This window comes from Gobius niger (assembly GCF_951799975.1).
Source record: "Gobius niger genome assembly, chromosome: 20".
NCBI lineage: Eukaryota > Metazoa > Chordata > Actinopteri > Gobiiformes > Gobiidae > Gobius > Gobius niger.
In genome coordinates this window covers 25,074,280-25,098,357 of record NC_136871.1, presented here as the reverse complement: position 1 = coordinate 25,098,357, position 24,078 = coordinate 25,074,280, and the positions used below count along the sequence as shown (strand labels likewise).

At 40.6% G+C, this 24,078-nt stretch overlaps 1 protein-coding gene across 2 annotated transcripts in view; it reads right to left on the bottom strand.

Annotated features, from left to right (window-relative positions):
• The window catches only part of LOC306979389 (voltage-gated potassium channel subunit beta-2), a 168,635-nt gene that overhangs the window by 117,996 nt on the left and 26,561 nt on the right, over positions 1–24,078 (bottom strand). Inside the window, exons 2-3 of one of the 2 annotated variants that reach the window (XM_079578310.1) lie at positions 6,598–6,743; positions 5,373–5,414 (exon numbers count right to left, since the gene is read on the bottom strand). In XM_079578310.1, coding sequence (XP_079434436.1) covers positions 5,373–5,414; positions 6,598–6,674 — 119 coding nt within the window. In that variant the 5' untranslated portion in view covers positions 6,675–6,743. The remainder of the gene's footprint in view (positions 1–5,372; positions 5,415–6,597; positions 6,744–24,078) is intronic. The other variant, XM_079578309.1, reaches the window with a different exon arrangement.

Below are 24,078 nucleotides of genomic sequence, written 5' to 3'. Positions count from 1 at the left end.
ACCTCAACTCACAGCACTGATATGATGTATGGTTACAAAAGAATAGGGTATAGGCCAAGGAAATTGAATCTACAGTAGGTGCAAAAATGCTTCAAACTGCCATTTTTGTGGCAATCTGAAATAGAGGTGAAAAGGCAGTGACTTCTGAATGCTCATGGACAATAGATGCCGGTGTTATATCATGTCATAAATGAGAATATCATGAAAAAGTGCATTCACTTCTGTTATTCAACTGTGAAACTATGCTTTGCCTTTATTTGTCATCATTTTGATTATTATGGCTCAGCTTGCAAAAAAAATAAAAATTTAAAAGAATAATAATAATAATTTAAAAATGAGTCTATATCATATATTAGTTTCACATTTTAAGTTGACAGAAGTAACTCTTTCATTACATTCTAATTATATGACGAGCACCTGTACATATACACTATATGTGCGTTTTTTGGTCAAGTCTGTCAAGTATTGTTACTATCCTTGTGACGCAAGGTTTCTACAGAATGTAGTCCATGTATCTCTGCAGCACAATTCAAGGAAAATGTATATATTTGATAGCCGTCTTGAATAATGCAGCATCAATAATCTAATCTTGTGTTTTACTTTGCAAATGCATATTAATTAACTTGTAAGGTATGTCATTAAAATAGATGAATTCTGAAATCTAAAAAAAAAAAAAAAAAAAATCAGGACCAAAACAATACAAAAGTGGAGCAGGTATACACTGCAAAAAGCAATCTTGCATGCACTAGCCTAACACTAGCCTAGCACCACTAAACTCTTCAAATACAAGGACTGCACAAAATATAATATAAATAAATAATATAAATTCCCCAGAAATCAACAACCCTCTGGATAACTAGGAAATGAGGCCCTATGTCAAAAACAAGAGTTGGAAAGAGATTTCGTTTTTGTGCCTTTAAGTCCCATACTCAAATATGTTCACGTCAGCCAACCACAACTACCCACTGCTGCCAGCAATAACATTTAAAGTACAATGTAGATAAAATATCCCTAAAAGCAAAGCAGGGAAATCAATTACATACCAAATTTTTTTTTAAAAGGCACAAAATGAATACACTCGTATCAAAAAGAACATATTACAGAGTAACCATTGTCAAACAGCTCAGCAGTCTTGCACACATGCTCAAAGCTCACAAAGGGCAAACGGTTAAAAAGGAAATTACTGCAAGAATCTGCTTTCTCGCCAAGATACGAGCTAATTTCCCTCCATTAACAGATAGTGGTCAACAGCTCTTGACCTTCATCATCTGCAAAGCACTCAGTCTTACAATGTAAAAAGGCTTAATGAGAACGGGACCGGAAGCAGCCTGAAAGCATCGCAGAATCACAGTCCACGAGGGGCCAATCTCATTCTGTATCATATGAGCAGAGAATGAGCTGGTCAGCGGCGAATGACCACTATATAAATAAGGCTATACAAAATGCTCTATATTTCACAGAGCAGTACAAAATTACAAATGTTTACAGATTTAAATTGTCACTTCGATTCGATTGTGCAGGTTTGCGACAGATTTGTAATAGTGTCAAGGCAGCAGAGGGAGACGGGAGCCCGAGTGGGACAGTCTCTATGAAAAGAGAAGAGCGGCGCCGAGACAAAGATCTGATATTGAGCAGATTTTTAGGCACATCCTCCGTCAGGGAAATATAAAAGCAGCGTCAGCAGAAAAACGTCTTCACGAGAAAACTTGATCCCACTACAACAGTAATAGTCGATCAGAGGAGACAGCGGCTGGACAAGACCACCACGCTCCAGTGTCAGGCTGCCTGGAAACCATCGAGGAGTTATTTTACTTTAAAACTGCACATAAGCGTCTGAGAACTATTTATTCAATACAAAACACGGGTAATATTTGTCATCATTTAAGTCGTATTCTTCTGTAAATGATAAATGGACTCTATTCATATAGCGATTGTCCACATACATGAGGCAATCAAAGCGCTTTGAAAGCATTGTACTGCAAACATAAATCTGAATATTATATAGGAACATCAGAAGTGACAAAGTATCTTCCAAAAACTAGTTCAGATGACGACTTTTAGAAATCACTTGAAATGAAGGAGTACATCTGGCAGCTAGTGTTCACGTCACCATGTTTAGTATATTAATCGCATGTTGAGTTAGAATAGGATTTTACACAGACAAGTTATTTGAGTGCAGTAGTTTGTAAAAGTTTTGACTCTTTCGACACAGACGTTTTTTGGAAATATACCGTATTTTCCAGACTATAAGTCGTTCCGGAGTATAAATCGCACCAGCCTTGGCAACTACCTGGGCATGGAGGCGTAACTGCACCGTTGACACGCCTCTCCCTGCAGCACGTTGTTCAAGCACCAATTTGAAAACTCGTTCCTCTTGCTGTGGCTCTAGCTTTTATCCCACAATTAGTGTTTTTTTGTTTTGTTAACTGCAGTAAGAGCAACCTCCGCGTTTCTTCAGTCCCTCACAAGTTTCTCACTCGCTCCAAACTTTCTTTCTGCTGCTCGATTACCGTTTTTTAAATCTTCAGTGGTACAGGAGTAGCAGATACTAGTAGACAAGCCTAGAGCCCCCTCTAGCGTCTGTCAGTGGGAAAAAAACAAACGCGAAATTATACATTTTGATATACAAGTCGCATCTGTATACAAGTCGCACTCCCCAAGCCAAACTATGAAAAAAGTGCAACTTATAGTCCGGAAAATATGGTGCTTTACGAGTTTTTGCATTTTTGCACCAATTGCCACACAACCATGATCAACAAATTTCCATTCCACTTAATTCCATCTAACAATAGCTATGTACCTTTACTGCTCAAAACAACAGTAAAGTCACACTATTTTCTGTACATAGTGATATTTGTAATGTTTCAGAAGGTGCTGTGCATTTGTACCTTTTAATAAAAAGTGCTAGAGCTCGCAAAAATGAAAAACAATCTACTGGATCACGCTTACTCGTTACAAACAGTCATTGCCTGCCGTGTCAGTTTCATAAAAGCTCTCAGGTGCGAGAACAAGACACATGAGCAGCGTGTCGCAGTTGGATGGAAAAAAAAAAAAAAATTACACGACCAACAAAAACGATGCAATCACTGCAGCCTCTTATTGTCGATTCAAAGGTTTTGAGTGCAACCTTGCAACTGAATCCTTTTCCGCCCGATCAGGTTTAAGGCCAAGACTGCAATGCCAGCTAATGCTATAGGTACCGCCTGCGTCCACATATGAACGGCCGGTTTTAAATGACAGATAGATACTGCGCTGAGCTTATAAATAAATCAAAGGGAGGGAATGTGTGCAAACTCGGGGACAATGCTGAGTAATCCTGTATATTCATGATGTCTCTTTAAGAAGGAGCTGTGTGTGTTTTAAGTCCACACATCTTAACCCCTCTTTCTGCTCATTTCAGCGCTCAAACTGCCTCCACCACAAATAAATGCCAGTGAATTGCTTAAAGGTCCTATATCATGCAAAATCGACTTTTTGGAGCTTTTAGCCATGTTGTTATGCTATTTCCTTATCAAAAACACCCCCAGAGTGGTTTGTGGCTTCATTCACGCAGCTCTCAGTAATCCTCCTGAATCTTCTCTCTGAGGCTCCGCCCTCTCCTGGTGAACGACTGAGTGTTCAGTTGTGTCGTAACAGCGGAACGGAAGTGCTCGACGTCTGTAATGTAATGTCTTAATTCTATGCTTACGGACGGATTTTAATTTGTAAAACAGCGTTTTCATTATTTCTGTCGTAAGAGAGAAACAAAGAGAAAAAAATAAAAAAATAAAAAAAATAAAAAAGGATGTGCCCGAGGTGCTTCCAGGTCAGCTGTGGCCAAAACAAACACATCGCGTCTGAACAGATCAGTCATGTTTGCGCTGCAGCTGAAGATGGAGCTCGTTGTCATCTATTCTGGACACACCTGTTCTTTATTCTTACCTAACGATGATGTCACGAAGAAAAAGAAGCGCGTTTGGCTACGAGGACGAGGAGTTTATATTCAACCTTTTTCAGGAAGAGACCACTCAGCTGTTTTTTTTCTCCGAGATTTGGCGACTATCACCAAAATATTGTTTTTCTGTGACTGTCTCTGATGGATGTTTGGGGAACCTTCGCCAGAATCAAAGTGGATTAACTTTTATAACCAACGCGAGTCCCATAATGTAAACAGCGATGGACCAGAGCGGTGAGTCAATCCAAACGCGGGTTAGCTTGTGTGTGTTAGCATATTAGCATGTGTGTTAGCCATCTATGAAGCTGTGTTGCAGATGTCAACTCCGTATAACTGCATCGTGAAGTAACTTCACTTATTGTTGTTTATTTATATTACGGTAAAGTTGTATATGCGGAGAGAGGGGGCGGAGTTATCTGAATCGAAGCGTTGTGTCTTCCGGGTTCGAAAAATACCTCCAGAAAACACTTATGTTTATCACAAAAATTAGTGCTCCATAGTGGTAGAAGTACAATATATCATATAAATGCATATACTTAACTTTGGAATGGCTAAAATAGCATTCCAAGTGTTTTGCGTTTTCAAGTGGGCAAGTGGAGGATTAGTCTGAACATGTTTTATCGCTACCAAAATGAATATTAAATATCCCACGTCATACATTAAATACTTCAATCAAGCTTTTACTTTAAAGCTGCATTACACAACTTTTTATGTGAAAAAAAAAGTTGACATTCGTGTGTATTTGACCTTGTAGTGACATGGGGGCAGTGTGAGTGATCAACGTGGCGCCTTTACTTTCCATCACAGTGGTCTCTAGGATCAACCATTTAGAAGGTTTTCACCGCTGACCTACCCCAACACCTACAAACAGTTGATCCTGGAGCGTCATAAAGACCACTGTGATGGAAAGTAAAGGCGCCATCTGACCACTCACACAGCCGGGTCACTACAAGGTCAAATACACACAAATATAGACTCTTTCTTTTCACATAAAAAGTTGCATAATTAATATTGCATTTTTTTTTTAAATCAAATAATGTATGTCTCGAGAAAATAACCCTTATGAATTGCAGGTAAACAACACGCCAGAAGAGGGCGCACTTCTTCCTCTTGTGCGCTCCAGTAACAACAGTGGCAATGCAAAAACAAAGGTAGTGGCACAAGTTTGAGCACGGACAGGATCAGAAAGGTTTGGGGAAAGTGCGCAAATTCTGTCAAATTCAGAGAACCTTCAAGGAATTCTCTGTGTGACATACAGTAAGGGCTACTTGCTGAAACAAAACAACACTTCAGGTACGTTTTGTGATAGGGATATAAGCAGGATAAAGCCTCAATGCTAAAGAGACAAAACAAACTTTAAAAGGTCCAATCGTTTAAATGCAAATTGCTGCGGGTTACTCTCAGCACAGTGGGGGTGGAGAGAGAAAAGGAGAAGTACCTGTAAAACTGCAGCTGCCGTTTGGGACTCCCATAACGGGCACTGGAGACGTCAGAAGCACAAGGAGCAAGAGAACAGAGCAATAGCAAGGTTAGTCAGACAGGAGCAGAAACAGAAGAGGTTAGCAAGTCAGTGAAAAGGTTCAGTTCAATGTGTGCAGATCAGTGTTAATTTCGTCGACTAAAATATTTAGTCTTAATTTTAGTCAAAGTGATATTTTTGACGACTAAAATTGGACTAAAACTAAATTAAACGTTTTTCATAAGACTAAAACTATGACTAAAATGTCCAGATATTTTAGTCGACTAAAATAAGACTAAATAAAAATGAATAGGAGGGACTAAAATCAACAAACTTCTATTGACCGTCTGAAAAAGCCTCATATCATTTAAATTCTCTGCCAAATGAACAGGTTTGTGCTTTATTCATGTGGAAGCAGCTCCATGAAGTCGAGGACCACGATTAAATATGATTATTATGAATATTATAAATATAAGTCGACTAAATTAGTCTTAAATTTAGTCGACTAAATTGACATGCAATTTTAAACTAGACTAAAATTGAAACGTTTTTTTTTAACTAAATCTTGACTAAAATTAAATTACATTTTAGTCAAAAATTAAATTACATTTTAGTCAAAAGACTAAGACTAAAACTAAAATAAAATATGTTGTCAAAATTAACACTGATGCAGATAAGTTTTAGTCGGGAGATGTTTTAAAGATAAGGAAAATCAAGAATATTCATTGTCAAAGTTGCATAGAGCTAAATAGCTTTTAAAGAAGACTATAGTGTATATATTTTGTGTTGTTAATACTGTAATCCTTTGCAATTGATATCATTATTCAAAACTGCAGAGCTTGTGTCACATCGGCTCAAATTGCAAAAGACAAAATGAGTTCACTCTGTGATGGTTAAGTGTCAGAGAGGGTGAGAGCTTTGCTAGGACATCACAATGGGACACCGCAAACAAACTAGCTGCATATACTTGCCCAAAAACACAGCACACACAAAAAAGGCACAATGCTGATCCGTGCAATAAAGCTGAAGAACAACACAAATAACCAGAATGTCGGCGTGACACATCTGCTTTTCTTAGCTTGGGAAGATGTATTTGGATCTGGTATAGATGAACTTCATGTGCTTGAAGTCAATCAAAGAGTCCAACCTAACACTTTGCTGTGTGCGTGTTGTGGTGGATCCGTGCGCGGGCGGTGGGCCGTACCTGTAGATCATCCCCGGAGAGCCAGTCTGTCGGAGGGAGAGGCGCGCTGGGGAGTCGGTGGTTGATTCGGGATACATGGGGGCTGGAGGGAGGGGGGCCGGGGAGCTTCAGCAGGACCACAGACACTAACACCTCTCAGCGCCCCTGCAAAAACAACACCACAAAAAAAAAAAAAAAAGTGTGAGGGTGAGTGGAACTGCAACATGAGTGGCAATCAAATCACAAAGGCTTGGATTGTAATGTCATCTCTTTGCAAATGAACAAAAATGCTTGTGACCCCTTGTTTATCAGTCTTTTTTCACTCAAAAGAGAATGCTCCTCTTCTGGATGTGTTCAAAATGTACATGGTGATCTGAATCTTGATTTTACTGCATTAATGTGAACATCCTTTTCTACTCTGTTGATACTATAGCCAGCAATGCCCCACTTATGCCACTAGATGGAGCCATTTTACTACTATGCGTGCATGAGTGGAATCGATAATGATGGGTGTCTATTCTTCTAAAGGACGTCTCAAGACTATACTAGCAAATAACAAAATAGTCCATGACAGATTAATATGCAACTTGCAACTGTGGCTGTCCGACATAAACAAAAACACAAGGTGTGATTGTAAACAGCGTGCGGCACTTAACACGCGTGAGCCTCTAAATCCTGGTTGATGGTGCTAAAATCCTATACTTTGCTGGCCATATGTAGGCATACGTGGGAAGACCACAGCTTAACCACTGCTTAGAGCAATGCACTTCTATAAATAATTCAAAGCACCCACCGAAGATGCCGGCCAGGGCTGTAAAAAAAAAAAAAAAAAAAAGGGGTGGGCTACGACTTGGACCGGGCATCAATGAAGGTTAGAGTGCTGGTGGTTAAAGCGGTGCAATAAATAGAGCATCGCCCGGTGCAGGTCTTGGCTTAAGGCAGGAGCAGCAGTGTTGAGGTTTAGCCTAGTTTTACAGAAGAGAAAAGAGCTGGGAGCGAGGACCTAATTCGACAATGGATCAGAGCAAAATGACAACATGAAGGTGACTTTGTGCTATCAATTTCCCTGGCAGCAAATAAGGTGCCCCCGTGTTGCCGCAGTGCCCACATTTAAATCACGCTCTGTGTTATTTTGACCAACAAAAACAGCAAGAAGTTTAAAATGAATCAAAATGTTCAGGACAGGGAGGAAGTAACAGTGATAGTGAAAGCAATGTTTGAAGTAGTGGCAGAACGCAGACAGTAATAGTGTTATGGATGTTTTAATATCAGAAATATCTACAAGTGGAATAGTTGCAATACCAGGGGGTTAATTACGTACAATAATTGCAGTAGTAGTTGTAAACCTCAGATCTACTTTACAACTTACTACTTCTTTCCGTAGTAGTTGAATCAAACCAGTCCACCTGTCTGGTCCTTACGCGTGCGCTCAGTCATGCAAAAAGACCACAGATGTTGTTAGCATTTAGCCTCTCCTCCTCTCCTCTATGGGGCTAGCTTCACGGGGGTGACGTTAGAAGCGACCAAGCTCTTCCACGTTTTCCCTATTTAGATACGGTTATGTGAGCGGTTACACGATCCAAGTCTAGTCACACAAAATTAAACAGAAGAGCTTGGTCACTTCTAACTTCACCCCTGTTTGGCCACTTAGGAGAGGAGGAGAGGCTAAATGCTAACAACATGTTAGAGGAGAGGAGGGGAGGCTAAATGCTAACAACATGTTAGAGGAGAGGAGGAGAGGAGGAGAGGCTAAATGCTAACAACATGTTAGAGGAGAGGAGGAGAGGCTAAATGCTAACAACATGTTAGAGGAGAGGAGGAGAGGCTAAATGCTAACAACATGTTAGAGGACAGGAGGAGAGGCTAAATGCTAACAACATGTTAGAGGAGAGGAGGAGAGGCTAAATGCTAACAACATGTTAGAGGAGAGGAGGAGAGGCTAAATGCTAACAACATGCTAGAGGAGAGGAGGAGAGGCTAAATGCTAACAACATGTTAGAGGAGAGGAGGAGAGGCTAAATGCTAACAACATGCTAGAGGAGAGGAGGAGAGGCTAAATGCTAACAACATGTTAGAGAAGAGGAGGAGAGGCTAAATGCTAACAACATGTTAGAGGAGAGGAGGAGAGGCTAAATGCTAACAACATGTTAGAGGAGAGGAGGAGAGGAGGAGAGGCTAAATGCTAACAACATGTTAGAGGAGAGGAGGAGAGGCTAAATGCTAACAACATGTTAGAGGACAGGAGGAGAGGCTAAATGCTAACAACATGTTAGAGGAGAGGAGGAGAGGCTAAATGCTAACAACAGGTTAGAGGACAGGAGGAGAGGCTAAATGCTAACAACATGTTAGAGGAGAGGAGGAGAGGCTAAATGCTAACAACATGTTAGAGGAGAGGAGGAGAGGCTAAATGCTAACAACATGCTAGAGGAGAGGAGGAGAGGCTAAATGCTAACAACATGTTAGAGGAGAGGAGGAGAGGCTAAATGCTAACAACATGCTAGAGGAGAGGAGGAGTGGCTAAATGCTAACAACATGTTAGAGAAGAGGAGGAGAGGCTAAATGCTAACAACATGTTAGAGGAGAGGAGGAGAGGCTAAATGCTAACAACATGTTAGAGGAGAGGAGGAGAGGCTAAATGCTAACAACATGTTAGAGAAGAGGAGGAGAGGCTAAATGCTAACAACATGTTAGAGGAGAGGAGGAGAGGCTAAATGCTAACAACATGTTAGAGGAGAGGAGGAGAGGCTAAATGCTAAAAACATGCTAGAGGAGAGGAGGAGAGGCTAAATGCTAACAACATGCTAGAGGAGAGGAGGAGAGGCTAAATGCTAACAACATGCTAGAGGAGAGGAGGAGAGGCTAAATGCTAACAACATGCTAGAGGAGAGGAGGAGAGGCTAAATGCTAACAACATGTTAGAGGAGAGGAGGAGAGGCTAAATGCTAACAACATGTTAGAGGAGAGGAGGAGAGGCTAAATGCTAGCAACATGTTTGGTCTTTTTGCATGACTGAGCGCACGCGTAAAGACCAGACACGTACGCATCAACTCGTCTAAGCTCAGCTAAGATCATATCTCCATATGCAATAACAGTGGCCTCTTTGGACTTCAAGCTGTAGTTTCACAATACTGCATCTATTAAAAATGAAGAGTCGAAATGCCATAACTACAGTACACATGTTTTCTATTAACCGCTGTATTTCAGAATATTAAAATGTTCTCTATAAAACAGGATGACATGTTTACCTGAGTTAAAAGTCTCCATATGCATAATCGTAAACCATCAAAAGCACATAACATTAAACCCGCTCTTACTGTGCCCTTATTTTACTCTCTGGGCTCATAACTGACATGAAGGTGACTTTCTCCCCCTATCAATTTTCCAGGCAGTGTAAAAGGTGTCCCCCGCGCCCAAGGCCTCATTTAACGCTCGCTGCCCAGCCGCGGTGTTCGGGGCAGAACGGGAAATCAGGACCCTGCTTTTGGATGATGATGAAGCCATGACCCCGACAGATAACAGCCGGAGGGAAGATCTACTGCTGCCCAGTGCTGGACAGCCTCTATCAGATGTTATCGTAGGAGAGGCAGGTATGCACTGGAATATTTGAAAAGAGGCGACGATACATCTCAATGTTGTTTAACAGTATAAGAAATTTACCAAAACAACGTGTCAATTGAGAACTGAAGCACCATGCCATTCAGTGAAATTGACCATATAGATAATCACAATTCAATTATAATGTAATGAATTGTACAGCTCTTGTTGAAAAGTCATATTTTGAGTCAGTCACAGTCCCCAGTCTATTCATTTTTAGTTTGAAAGGGAAAGAAGAACACATTTCAACAACAACTCTGAGCACACTGAGATTTTAACACGTTCACCAGATCAAGCTCTCAAGTACACAGCTTCTGAAGAGAATAGGAAGAAACCCTGACCTGCCCCATTAGACCACGGAAGCATAAATAGGGGGGGGGAGAAAAACACATGGTGCCTCCAAGCTACGAGCCAACACGTAACAACAGTGGGAGGTTCACACTATTTACCTAAACAGGATTCTTACGTAAAAGGATTCCTTTCAGAAATCATAACAACTCTTCTGAACTGCCATGAATTCTCTCTTAAGGGATGGACCAACTGGCAACAGCTCCAATAAATTATTCAGGGAGGCACTCACAACCAAGTGCTTTGATAAAGGGTTAAACAAGGACTAGAGCTGATCGATGGAGAGCATGCTGCATGAATGATGTCAAACTGCTCAGCAACAGCCAACAGGTTTCTAGGCTCGTGTTAAGAGCTAACCAGGCACCGCAACAAAAGTCACCTGGACTGGGCTTTTCAAATCACTATGCACAGAATCACAATAGTTATGCTAAAATTACACTCCATATGTAAATAAGTAAGGCTTTATGAGGGATTATTAACGCCATACGGTAACCTAAAGGTCCAACAGTTAGTTCTAGAGGTCTAATTTTAGAGAATAGCTGTCATTTCTACAAACCACAAGCCGATATTACCATGTCACCATTTTGTGTGATTTGGATATTGTTAGACTCCTACAAATCAAGTGACATAACTTACCTTAAAGTGGATTTATTACATTACACATTTAGATAAAATTTGAAATTAAGTCTCAATATCAACAATGGAATAAAGGCGAGAGCTTGTGAAGACTTTGTTAAGGCCCCTCCTGCTGGCAGCTGCAAGAATAACCTATTATGTATTATGTACGAATGTAGTGAGTGAGTGAGTGGTTGGTGGTGGTCGGAGGGGCCGATGGCGCAGACTGGTTGCCTCGCTTCCGTCAGTCTACCCCAGGGCAGCTGTGGCTACAATAGTAGCTTACCACCACCGAGTATGGAGTGAACGAATGCAATGTAAAGCGTCTTTGAGTGTCCAGAAAAGCGCTATATAAAACCTATGCATTATTATTGATTGACTGCGGAATTCTTCCGCAGTCAATTATTGGTTTTCATGTTCTTTATTATTATTCCTCTTCCATCTTTTTCCCGATTTTCTCCAGCTTTCAGCACTTTCATGCTTTGTGCAATTTATGCAAGTTATGCATCAAAATGTTCCGCATGTTGAGGAGAAGGTGCTATTACTTTTGGGACTTCTGCAACTTACGGTTTTTCCGCAATCGGCCAAAATGTCGGAGATTTTTCCCATTGACTTATAATGGGGCTGCCGCAAATCTATGCTTTTCTGCACTTTTTTCTGCATTTTCTGCAATTTTTGCACTTTGTGCATGTTCAGCTTCTGCAACTTGTGGGTTTTGAGAAAAAATTGGCCTTCTGCAGTTTTCCAGTTTTTTTATACGAGAGTTTGAAATTTTTGCATTAGTGTGTATGGGGGAATCCAGCCAATGAGACTCCAGGACTTTCAGCCATTTGTGCAGCTTCTGCCAATCAAGCACTGAGGCCATTTCAACAGTTTGACCAGTTTATGGAATATAAAAGTTTATGCAACATTAACAATTTATGCAAAGTAACCACTTTATGGGATTTAACCAGTTAATGCATTTTAAAGCGTTTATGCAACTTAAGAGTTTATGCCATTTAGGATTTATGAATTTTAAAGAGTTTATGCAATTTACATAATTTATGCAAATTAACCCATTCATGCATTTTACCATTTTTTGCAGTTTATACAGTTTATGCAACATGACATTTTATGCATTTTACCAGTTTATGCAAATTTGATTATGCAATTTGAAGAGTTTATGCAATTTCTGCATTCGCTTCCCGCATTTCCGCAGTCAATCGCAATGGCGCAATGGATTATGTGTTTTAAAAATGTGACGTGTAAAATGGCAGCAACCTCCCTCTCTCTTGGTGCAGCTGCTGGTTTATGTGTTCCACTATATTTTACTGGATACTTTTGTACGGCTTTGCCATGTTTTTTCCACTTACTAACACACCAAAAAAGAGCAGTTTAGGTTTTAACAATGATGCGATTGTGTCCAGGAAGTACAGTATGAAGTGCTGCACTGCAAAAACTGTTAGTTAAATTAAACAGAACTGACCAAATGAATATAGTGAAATACTACTCCAGGTGTGCCTTTGACAAAGGGAACATGGTTTAAAGCTTTAAAAAGTGGATTTTACATGATATTGTTGTCAGATCCCATTTTTCTATATAGAGATTCAGGCCGTCTATTTCCCCCCACACACTCTCCTCCCATTAGTCCTCCTCTTAAAAGTTAAACAAACCATAAATCAAAGTGCATTACATAGAATTGCTGGTCGCCCCTCTGCTGTTGGCCGTGCAGAGGAGCATTGCAGCAGTCTCTGTGGGACAGAGCGGTCTGTATGAGCTGCTGCCGCTGCTGATACTGCAGCACTGCGGTAGCACCGACTTATCCTGGTCACAATCACAGCTCAGATTTACTGCACTAATGGGACAAGGTGCACTTTGCAGATTGAAACAGCAGACGAGACACAGGAACAACAAACAAAAACATGACTGTTTTACGGTTTACGGTCTCTGCTTCTACGCCAATAAAGTTGGGGGGAAATCAAGCACGTGCTCAATCCGACTGTTACTGGAAGTAGCCACTGAACACAACAGCCGAATCAAAATCACAATTTCATACTGAGATACACATACTCACACAATTACTGCATTATATCTGTAAAATTGTGAGGAATACGGTTCTTCTCGAGACAATATACAAGCCAAAAACAAAAGAGGTTATGGTTGAGAGGTGTAGATAAATAGATACATAGAGGGACAAGCACAAGGAAACAACCTGGAACCAACCCTGGACAGGATAAGCCAACTAAGAGATTTCTTATCTGTTTAAAGCAAAAACTGACCATGGAGATGATGATGATGATCATTTAGCCCAAGTGCTGTTGTGCAGAAAAGCAAGCCAGAAGGTCAGCTCTTTTTATCTGCTTGGATTTATGAAGATGAAGTTCATATTTCATATTGGCTAGATGTCAAGTACAAAACAATCGATCAGTCTGCAGTTGACCCAGGCCTCCCCATGGCCCACTCACCCCAGCACCGGAGCCAAGTTATAGTGAACACAACGCGCCGTTACGGTTCTGTCCGTAAACAACAAATGTAAAGTATGATTTTCAAGTAGCGCGCACAATAGATAAATAATAAGAAATCGATTTGTCTGTACAGTACCGGCTATCATCTCCACATTCAACCATTAGAGCAGAAAAGGTTTATGGATTTGATTTGAAGCTGAAAAACAAAGGAAGCAGATCTCAGCAGTGATGTGAAACCCTACATGAATGTCCTGAATTATAACAATAATGATATAAATGACTAGGGATGCATCGATTCGATACTGGTATCGGATATCGGAGCCAATGCTGGAAAAATACGGGTAACACTTTACATTACAGGCCGGTAAGTCCATGGTACTTACAGTGGTAATTCTAGATACTTACGGTGGTACTTACAGTGGTAAATACTAGTAATAATAGTGGTATTATTGTGGTACTAAAAGTGGTAAGTACTAGTAATTGGGGTTAGGGTTAGGGAGTCACAGAGTTACCACTGTATCTCTCATTACTAAAAGATACAGGGGTAACTCTTAGTTGTACTTCTATTTAATATGGTACTTACTGGTAATTCAAGGACACTACAGCAGCAGGTAGTAAAGTAGGTAGTAAATGAGGTACTTCTACAAACAGAAGTAATTTCTAGGATTGTGTGACTATAAAACAACATAAAACAGCATTAGGGAAAACAAGAAGTACAACCTTCATTACTAAGACTTACCACATATCTAGAAGTACATACCTTGTAATTCTCACTATAGTATCCTTTAAGTACCACAATAAGTACCTAGAAGTACCACTATTATTTACCACTGTAAGTACCACCATAAGTACCTAGAAGTACCACTATTATTTACCACTGTAAGTACCACAATTATTTACCACTGTAAGTACCACCATAAGTACCTAGTATTTCCACTGTAAGTACCAAGGACTTACCGGCCCGTAATGTAAAGTGTTACCAAAATACGATATCGGATATTGGCTACAAATATCCGATGCTGAACCGATACCAGTTTTCGCTCTCAACGCCTTAAAAACACAACTTTCACCACCTAAATCTAAGTGAATATGGACATGCTGTATATCATTTTAAAGCAAAGAACCAGGGGAATTTAATCACAGATTTAGTTTTAACCTCCACTCCACTAGCAATAGCGTGCTAAAGCTAGCCGGTGCATGCTAATGCTAACGAAAACCAATCAAGGCTGGGTCAGAAAATATGACAGAAATACCTAAAGAAGCCTAGTACAATAAAACAACCACTGCTGAAGCCAAGTGTTTGTATTTTAGTTTAAGAAATAACTCATCTCACACATTTGTAATGATCAGATCACATGTTTTGAGTTGCAACCTAAATCCTGTCATATACCCAAAGACAACTAGTGCAGAAAGGGACAGTGATCTTTGTCAAACGCCAGTATCAGTATCAGTAGCAAAAAAGCTAGATCGGTGCGTCTCTAAAAATGACTCTGTAGAGATGCCCCCAGTCCTTGGCTTTACGATGATGACTCTGAACATGTATTGCACTTTACAACAAAACTGATGCAAAGGTCAACGCACAAATAGCATATGGCCTCTATAAGCCCACCTCAAGCAAACCTTCCGTAAACAAAAAATGCCAAAATGAAGCTCCCCGCATTCCCCATCCAGAGATCCACCTACACCCATCGCCTCAGTGCAATCCCTCCAGATTTGGGCTTACGTGCCGCTCCGTGCTGGCATGGTGCTGTGTGTGTGTACTGTGTGTTGGCAGCTGCGGTGAACACACAGGGCCCAGGCAGATGGCAGCGGACGAGGGAGACGGGCGAAACAGACGCCGAGCGGCCGGGGAGATCCTGTGAGGGCTGCTCAGAGGAGGAGACGAGCTAATCGCCAAGGAACACCTCAGAAAGGAGCCGGCGATGAGAGCGCATTAATCAGGACTAAACAGCAGATACAGCAGACAAAATCAGCCGTTAACTAGCGTCGATACTTGCTTTAATGTGGACTGCACTCAACAACACTCTCAAATTAAATGTACTCTATTCTCTAATGTACTCTATTTCAATTGTTTATATTTTCTCAAACACATTCTGAATCATTATGTTATTCTGTAGACATTATATTGCACCTCCATGGCGCAGCACCTGCAGTCGTGTCAGAGAAGCCCCTGACCTAACCTTATCTTCTACCACAGGCTCCTCAAATGGGATCTCCTCCTCTTCCTCACGTTCGGGATAATCCGCGTCAGTGTGTCATCTCTACGCTCTGATCAACAGACACGCACTCTGTAGATCCATAAATGGTGAGTGTTAAGCCGCGAAGGGCCCAGGTCACCGGCTGCCAACCGGGGGAAAAAAAAGCTAGCATCAAATTAACATAAACAGCCTATTTATAAAAGCTAATTTATAGCTAGTATTCCCCCCCCCCCCCCCCACTTTAGAGAAAAGAAAGTGAGAGCTGTCAGGGGATATTGCAGATCCTCAGTCATCTAGTTTTGAAATCATCAACACAAGAATAACCAGTGCTTTTATTTGTTATACAGTAGCTACAGGAACACATTTGGGCTGGTGTTAATAAGAACACTCCCATTATACGTTAATCGTCTCAAAATTTGCCTCCAAAATAGTTCCCAATCCTTCCCTCCAAAACAATTGAGAAATGTGGGAATGTGTTGCGCCAAACAGGGAATCAGATTAAGTACAAATACAAATCATCCGCTATTTGGGGTCAGACGAACAACCAACAAGGAAGATGTGATAAGATTCAAATTTCTTCAATGGTTTTCTTGCATTTTGAATAATATGCTCAATGGCTGAAAGAAATGTAGTAAAGAAATTACTACCCTGCTCCATGTGTCCTGATTATTACATCACTTATAGTATACCACATCAACTTTAGGATATTTTGATTTTTTTTGATAAAAATCTCTCCTTCAGAGGTCCTCTTCCTATTGCACACAGGAAATATGCATGTGATGAGCACGATGCAGCAGATTCTATTCAGTCATGCCACGTGCCAAAGACAATGTCTCTGAAAATGCTGACAGCCCGTTCAGTATTTTTATATTGAATCAATGATCGCTCCCAGAGGGCTGTGCTGGTTAACTGATACATGCTGCAAATAGTCGCAGGTGAATATCAATCAATAATGTGTCACTCATAACATCATGTTTATTTAACAAGGCATGACTGCAGGTGTAAACTAGACAATACAGGGTTTACTCCAGATCATGAGCTTATCATTAAAGTTCACTAAACAATGGTGGAGGAAGATAGAGTAGAGCAGCGATTCTCAAACTGTGGTACCACTGGTGGTTTCTTTAGGTGGTATAGGCCATTTTTAGAGTTCTGGACATAATTCCGGTTTATTTTCAATCCATTTTAGAGCCTGGAGGTACTTGTTGGAGGGTAAAATGTTTTATGAGATGGAACTCGGTGTGAACAACTGGCACAGACTTTTCTTTAGAGAGAAGCTTCAATTAACGTGCGGCTCTTCTACTCTGTCAGTGATATGTTTAGCTATGTTAAGTAAAGAAGGCTTAATGAGGAGAGAGCTTACAAGCCATATCTAATGAACGACGTCCCGTACAAAAATGGAGGTGAAGAGAGACTCTGCCGCCAATGGGAAGGAACAGAAAGAGTTTAAATGGAGGGAAAATGCTTGTGTCGTATGAAAAAAAAACTGCAGGCTGTATAAAGAATGTTTTATATTTCATTGTTTATCTTATCATTTGTTTTAGCAGGTTGCTTTGGAAAGTGTTCGGGCTCAGGTCGGGTCCATATATACAGGCAGTAGCTTGGGCCCCTGGCAGGGTTTGGACAGTGTGTATAGGGGCTTGGATATGGATGGATTTTTTTGGACTCAGTCGAAACTCAACAAATCAATCAATCAGTAGATCTAATAAGTCATATTTTGTGCTCCTCAAGTTGTACCGACATCTGAGACTTGGACAATAAAGATTATTTTCTACAGTAAAGCTAAGGGCAAATATCTTCTAGATCGAAAGGGGCAATTTTCCCTCCATGTTTTATGAAAATGTTACCAAAGAATACTGCAAAAGAAACACCTATGTCTCGAGCCGACGGACACTGATCCAGGTTCAGTTGCCTATCTCTGGCTTGGCTGCCGACTCTCTCTTCCTAAAAGTGCCCCCAAGAATCCCACCTGTACACAAACAACAACAAAATCACGCTTGCTTGGAGTAGGACCAAAACTATTCAAATATTTCCATTCAATTTGTTGCAGACACTTCTCCTACATCGAGGAAAAGAGCTCACACATCCATCCCAGGCTTATCCTCCACAGTAACTGCTCTACTTATCACCGCCTGTATATCTGGGTTACGTATACTCCAGAGCTTTACACCATTATCAACCTCGTAAGTGTCTTGCATTTGTAAATGACACTGGTTACAAAATGTTCCACTATAGCAGACACATAAGGGGCATACCAAACACGTCTTGTGTCGGCATTGTCGCTGGGTAATTCATTCAAGTGAGCCTGCATTAAAACAGCTAATGAACATTCAAATCACTTCATATTACAAATGATTACATGTGGCGACCCCGAAAGGGAAACGCTGAACATGTTGGATCGCATACTGATCTCAAATTATTTTACACCCACTGCATCCAGTGTCTGTGTGGCAGCACGTATGAAGAACAGCGTGACCTTGGATCAAACCACACACAACAACAGTGTTGCTGCATTTCTTTGGAGTCGTTTTATTCATGCTTGATGAATCCATTGACATGGGTGGTGTTTTTGTTGTTATTACTTTTCCTTAACTACATTTGGAAGAGAGAAATAATACTTTCTACTCCACTACATTTCTACAAAAGGTCTAAAGGAAAAAAGGAAAAGTTGGCCACATGTTTTGTCCCATTTAAAGCCGTACAAAGTATTATGCACACCACTTATTTAGAAATAGTTTGTACTGTTTACTTTTTACATTTTCTACAGCAAATACTGCAGTACTAAAAATTTGACTGAGCAACCTGTACTTTTATTGGAGTAATAAAATAGTACTTTTACTCAAGTACAAAATAAAGTACTTTGACCCCCTTTATAAATCGAGTTTTTTTAAGAGCTTAAAATGGGCTTTAAACCAGCCAATGTCAGGAGGTGGTTCTTAAAGCAGTACTAAGGAACTCTTGCCCCTAGAGGCCATAAGCGCAACTGCAAGTGTCATGGCAAGTTGCGATTTTTTAACTTATTAATTGTCCATGTGAGTAAATACTACGCTGACAGAAAAGGCGAAGGAAGAGAGGGATATTGTACATCCAATTACACAATGGAAATGGATATTTTTTTTCTTCAAACTTGGCTGTAAATACTGTTTAAAGTGGCGCTAGCCCACAGCTAGCTTTGCCCGTTAGCCTGTTAGCTTCTTCTTCGTAACTCTATTAGTGTGTCTCGGTTGCTCCGATCCGGTGGCAGTCAACATGCAATTGTGGTTTTCTGGCCAGAGACAACAGGGAGATATGAAAGACCCCCAATCATCCCATTAACACTTGTATTATCCTGAGAGGGACTACGAAAAGGATTTATTAAGGTGAACAATTAGTTAGATTGCTTTAAAAATCCAGACAGTTTCATTAAACTTGGTGTAGTCTTGTCCTCTTCGAGAAAGCGCATCACACAAACACAAGCGCGGCTCACGCATCACCGCAAAAATAAACATGATTTGCTCCGTTCCATTTGGTCACGCGTTGGGGAACAGGGAGACCAGACACATTCACTCTGAGGATGAAGTCGTGTCTGGTTCGTACAAGGCCACTAATTAAAACTTTGTTGCGTTCTGGGCTAGAGCTGGTTTAGACTTATTGTGGATAAACCTGTATATTAATGACAGTGTACTATATAAATCTGCCTTCATTAGTTCACACATATCTCGTGTTACCTGATGCTGCGTGGGCTGAACTGACATAATTAGCTTGTGACCAGCCTACACAGGATAAACAGCGTAGGCAGGTGAGCTATGTGTAAAACGCCATGAATGTATTAACACACACTGTTTAATATGTATGCATCTTTAAGTCTATTAAGACTCGTGCCTGTCTATAGTTATTAGTGTAATAAATATCCACACTGCCATTTTGAGCCTATCACTGTCAGCTCCCGATGAATCAGTGCTATGTCCTTGCCTAACACGTCTCCACGCGCTCGTACACTCACTCCATAACGGTGTAACACGAGAGCATCTTTGTTACATAATTAAGACGATGACAAAGGGAAATCTCGACATCAATGGTTTACAAAACAAAACCCAGTTGGCTTTTAGTCTGACATTAAAATAACGAGACCAAATGGAAGAAAAAAGAGGGCTAAACAAAGAAGCACCCAAGTCCTTTTGTTCTTAAGTACGGCTAAATTAGTAACCAGAACAAAACCTCTGAAATTAAGTAGGACTCTGAACCAAGAAGACAAAGCTGGGCCAGTCCATGCCAAGCTAGATCTAAACCAAGGCAATCCATGTAATCGACAGGTTTACAGCCATTTCTTTGACACAAACAATAGCTAGTTTTGGAGTTTGGATGAGACAATGGAAGACTTTTGTGTGTTAAATGTTTTTTGGTTGAGCTGAGGTTTGAATAAAAGATGTAAGGCAAGGCAAGGCAACTTTATTTATACCGCGCATTTCGTACACAAAGCGACTCAATGTATCTAATTTTAGGAATCAGCTAAATTTATTATGAAAAGGCCCAATATGAGGAAAATAATCTTTTTTTTTTTTTTTTCTATAATCGCCAAGCCCTAGCGAAGTTGTTGGTACGGAGTGTCGGAGTAAAAGCATAGCGCAAGGTAAAGCAACTGACTGTCCAAGGCAGCCCTTTATACCAGATGTTTACATACACTTTATAATAAGACACATTTGCATTTTTCTCACTGTCTGACCTGAAACCAGAATTAACTTTTTAGCTTTTGACTTAAAGGAATAGTTCACCGTTTTTCCGTACTGAGATATGTTCTTACATGAGCTTAGACGTGTTGATACGTAAATGTCTGGTCTTTGTGCGTGCCCGTGGAAGAGCCTGGTTGCTTCTAGCTTCATCCCGTTTGGAGCTATAGGAATGCATTGGGAGAGGCCAAATGCTGGGTCATTGTGCGTGACTGAGGGCACGCACAAAGACCAGACAGGTACGTATCAACTCGTTTAAGCTCAGGTAAGAACATATCTCAGTAAGGAAAAAACTGTGAACTATTCCTTTAACTTTTTTGGTCAATTAGTATTTTAAGAATTATTTCTATTTGCTAAATGCCAGAAGAATGCGAGATAGAATTTTCTACTTTTCTCTAATTTTGAATTACTTAACTTTATAAAACAAAAAGTTTACATACATTTCATTAATATTTGGTAGCATTGCCTTTAAACTGTATAACTTGGGTCAAACGTTATGGATTTCCTTCCACAAGCTTTTCACAATAGTTGACAGGAGTTTTGATCTATTCCTCCAAACAGAACTGGTGTAACTGAGCCAGTGGAGGCCACCTTGTGTGCACATGCCTTTTCAGCTCTGCCCATACAATTTCAACTGAGACCAAGACTTTGTGATGACCACTTCAAAACATTGACTTTGTTTTCCTTAAAGGGACTATACAGACTTTTAAAAATGTTAAAAGTAAGTATTTTCCTCCCTCTACATGTTTCAACAATGTCCTAATATGTAGAATGAGCCCAGACCTGTTCACCACAACTGCCTCTAAAATCCTGCACTGTCACTCAAAAGGGTATTAATTCGGGTCCGAAGTGCCTTCATGCACAAGCTTAATATAGAAGCTGCAGTTACACGTATGACCTTAGTTGGCAGTAGTGAGTATTAAATGGTTAACTTGCATCTAGCCCCTTTAAGCCACTCTGTAACCAGTATGGCTTTGGGTCATCGTCCATCAGGAAGACCCATCTGCACCCTTGCTTTAACTTCCTGGCTGATGTCTCGAGACGTTGCTCCTGTATGTCCACATATTGTTCTTTCTTCATGATGTCATCTAATTTGTGAAGTGCCCCAGTCTGTCCCGCAGCAAAACAACCCCACAGCATGAAGCTGCCACCCCCGTACTTCACAGTTGGGATGGTGTTCTCAGGCTTGTAAGATTCAAGGACGAGTTTAGTAATGTTCGTGTAAGTAAAATGTTTGGTTTCGTGAAAAGTATTAAAAAATTGTGTCAAAAATTCTGTCTCTCATTCTTCTGGCATTTCGCAAATAGAAATATTTTTTTTTAAATTCTAATTGACCTAAAAATAATAAATAAAAGTTAATTCTGGTTTCATGTCAGACAATGAGAAGAAAATATGCAAATGTATCTTTTTATGAAGTGTATGTAAACATGTGGTTCCCGCTGTAAATCTGTAGCTTTATAGTTGCTAGAAAAAAAAACACAAAGCATTGGCCATATCAACTAATTAATAACAAGATGAGTGCACATTTTTGTGTAAATCCTATTCCTCCACATACCATTGAGCTGTGTCGTCACACTTTTTCACTCTGGTCTAAATTTCCCTGTGGATCAATTTGTATCTCTGTGTAAAACTGAAATGAAAGTCTTTGGTGCAGGGGGTGGTTGGCGCAGTGAGGCAGGAGCACACTGCAGTAGAAATCTGAGACCAGTGTTTCTGTTGTTCTCTTTATAAAGCAGCAGCAGCAGCGTCGAAATAATTCCGGGTGCGAGATGAGGACACGTGGGCTTGCTTGTGCCAGCTTCTCACCCTTGGTCTTGGCACGTGACATTTTAACTGCAGCCCTCACGGAGACGGGCTGGACACGGGCCGCCGAGCCCTGGCACGGCAGAGCATAACCTTTTCACAACGTTTTTGGGGTTTTTTTCGGGCCACTCCCTGGACCTCTGCTCAGACAGGCTGCTATTGTGGTTCATGAAAGCTCCAAAAGTGTTTTTTTTTTTTTTTTCCCTTTTAAAAGGGGCAGATAAGAAGTGCGCGGAAAATTGTTCCTTTGACGGAAAAGGTCAAAAGAGAACACACACAAAAAATAAGCTTTAAATTGACCGCTGAATTTTTGCTATAAGTTCACTACGAATATCACACATTTAAAGGCATACTGCGTAACATTTTTGCTTATACTGTTGCAACAACACAAAACATGCTCCTAATGACCAGCTCGACAAGGAAAAGTCTATTTTGGCAATGGGTTATCGATCAAGATAACATCAACAGCAAACAATCATGCATTGCTTTGTTGAACATATTATTGAAGTGCATGCCCGGGTGTACATTCATCTACATCAAACTTCAACATACAAATACAAGAAGGATAGTACTTTCTGAAGCTGTCGTAAGTAAGCAACAGATCATTTCAATGTAGGGCTGCTCGATTATAGAAAAAATAATAATCACGATTATTTTAGTAATAATTGAAATCACGATCATTCAAACGATTATTTGTTGCCTTAAAAAAAAATCTTTTTTTTATTCATTCATTTTTATTATTATTTTAAAAAACAACTATGGACTACATTTTCTTTGGACAATAAAAGCATTTTTTTTGTTAATATGCTCACGTTTCTAAACTAATCCTATAGGGACACCTGCCCCCTGCTGGCCAGCCCTCACACCTGTCCAACAGAGCCGCGCGGCCTGATGACATCATCACTCAGCGCAAATGTTTTTATGTCAGACCAAAGCCTGAGCCTTTAGCTCGTGAAATACGAAGGGAACAGAAACAATCATCTCAGTGGCATGAAATAATAAGAGTTTGTTTGAGCTCCGTTGATCTGCTCCTGAAGAAGAGTTTTAGACTTTTCTACTAAACAAAACCAAGGCCTGAACAAAGGATGTCGAGGCTTCTAAACAGCTGTTCTCCTTTCAGCACAAGGTGAGCTCTTAACAGTGGCGTTATCTCAAGAGTTAGGTATAAAAAATATTAGTAGATATTATTTACAGTTCTGTCACGCTGCGCTGGTGTTTCAGCTGATCAGACGCGTCACACAAACCGCACAGGACCGACGAGCGGGAGGGCATCCTTAATAATCGTTTGGTCTAGATTATGCTATTTTTGTGATCGTCTAGTGTAATAATCGAAATCATAATCGAATTTTGATTAATTGCACAGCCCTATTTCAATGTACTGTAGTGGCCCCTTAAACATAACAGGAATGCGACATTGTTCCTTTAAATAAATAGGGTGAAACCTAAGCCTTACCGTAAATGAAAAAAGAGAAAAAGACAGAGGTGTTCCTCATCATAATAGCCTGTCATTCACGCACCATCTCTCAGAGCCTGACAGTGGAGCAGCAGCAGCAGCACAGGATGCTCAGATCCCCTCAGGGCATGTCCTCTCAGACAGACCCCGCGCGTGCCTAACACAGGGACCGGGAAACACTATGCGCCGCGCTTCTAATGAAATCTGGTGGCACAAGCAGGAAGTGGCTGGAGGGGCTTTGAACAGGACGGACGAGTGGGCCCCAAGAGAAGCCGACACCAGACCTCACTTTCGACAAAGTAATGGACCAGACATGGGGATTGAGGAGGACGGCGAGCGTG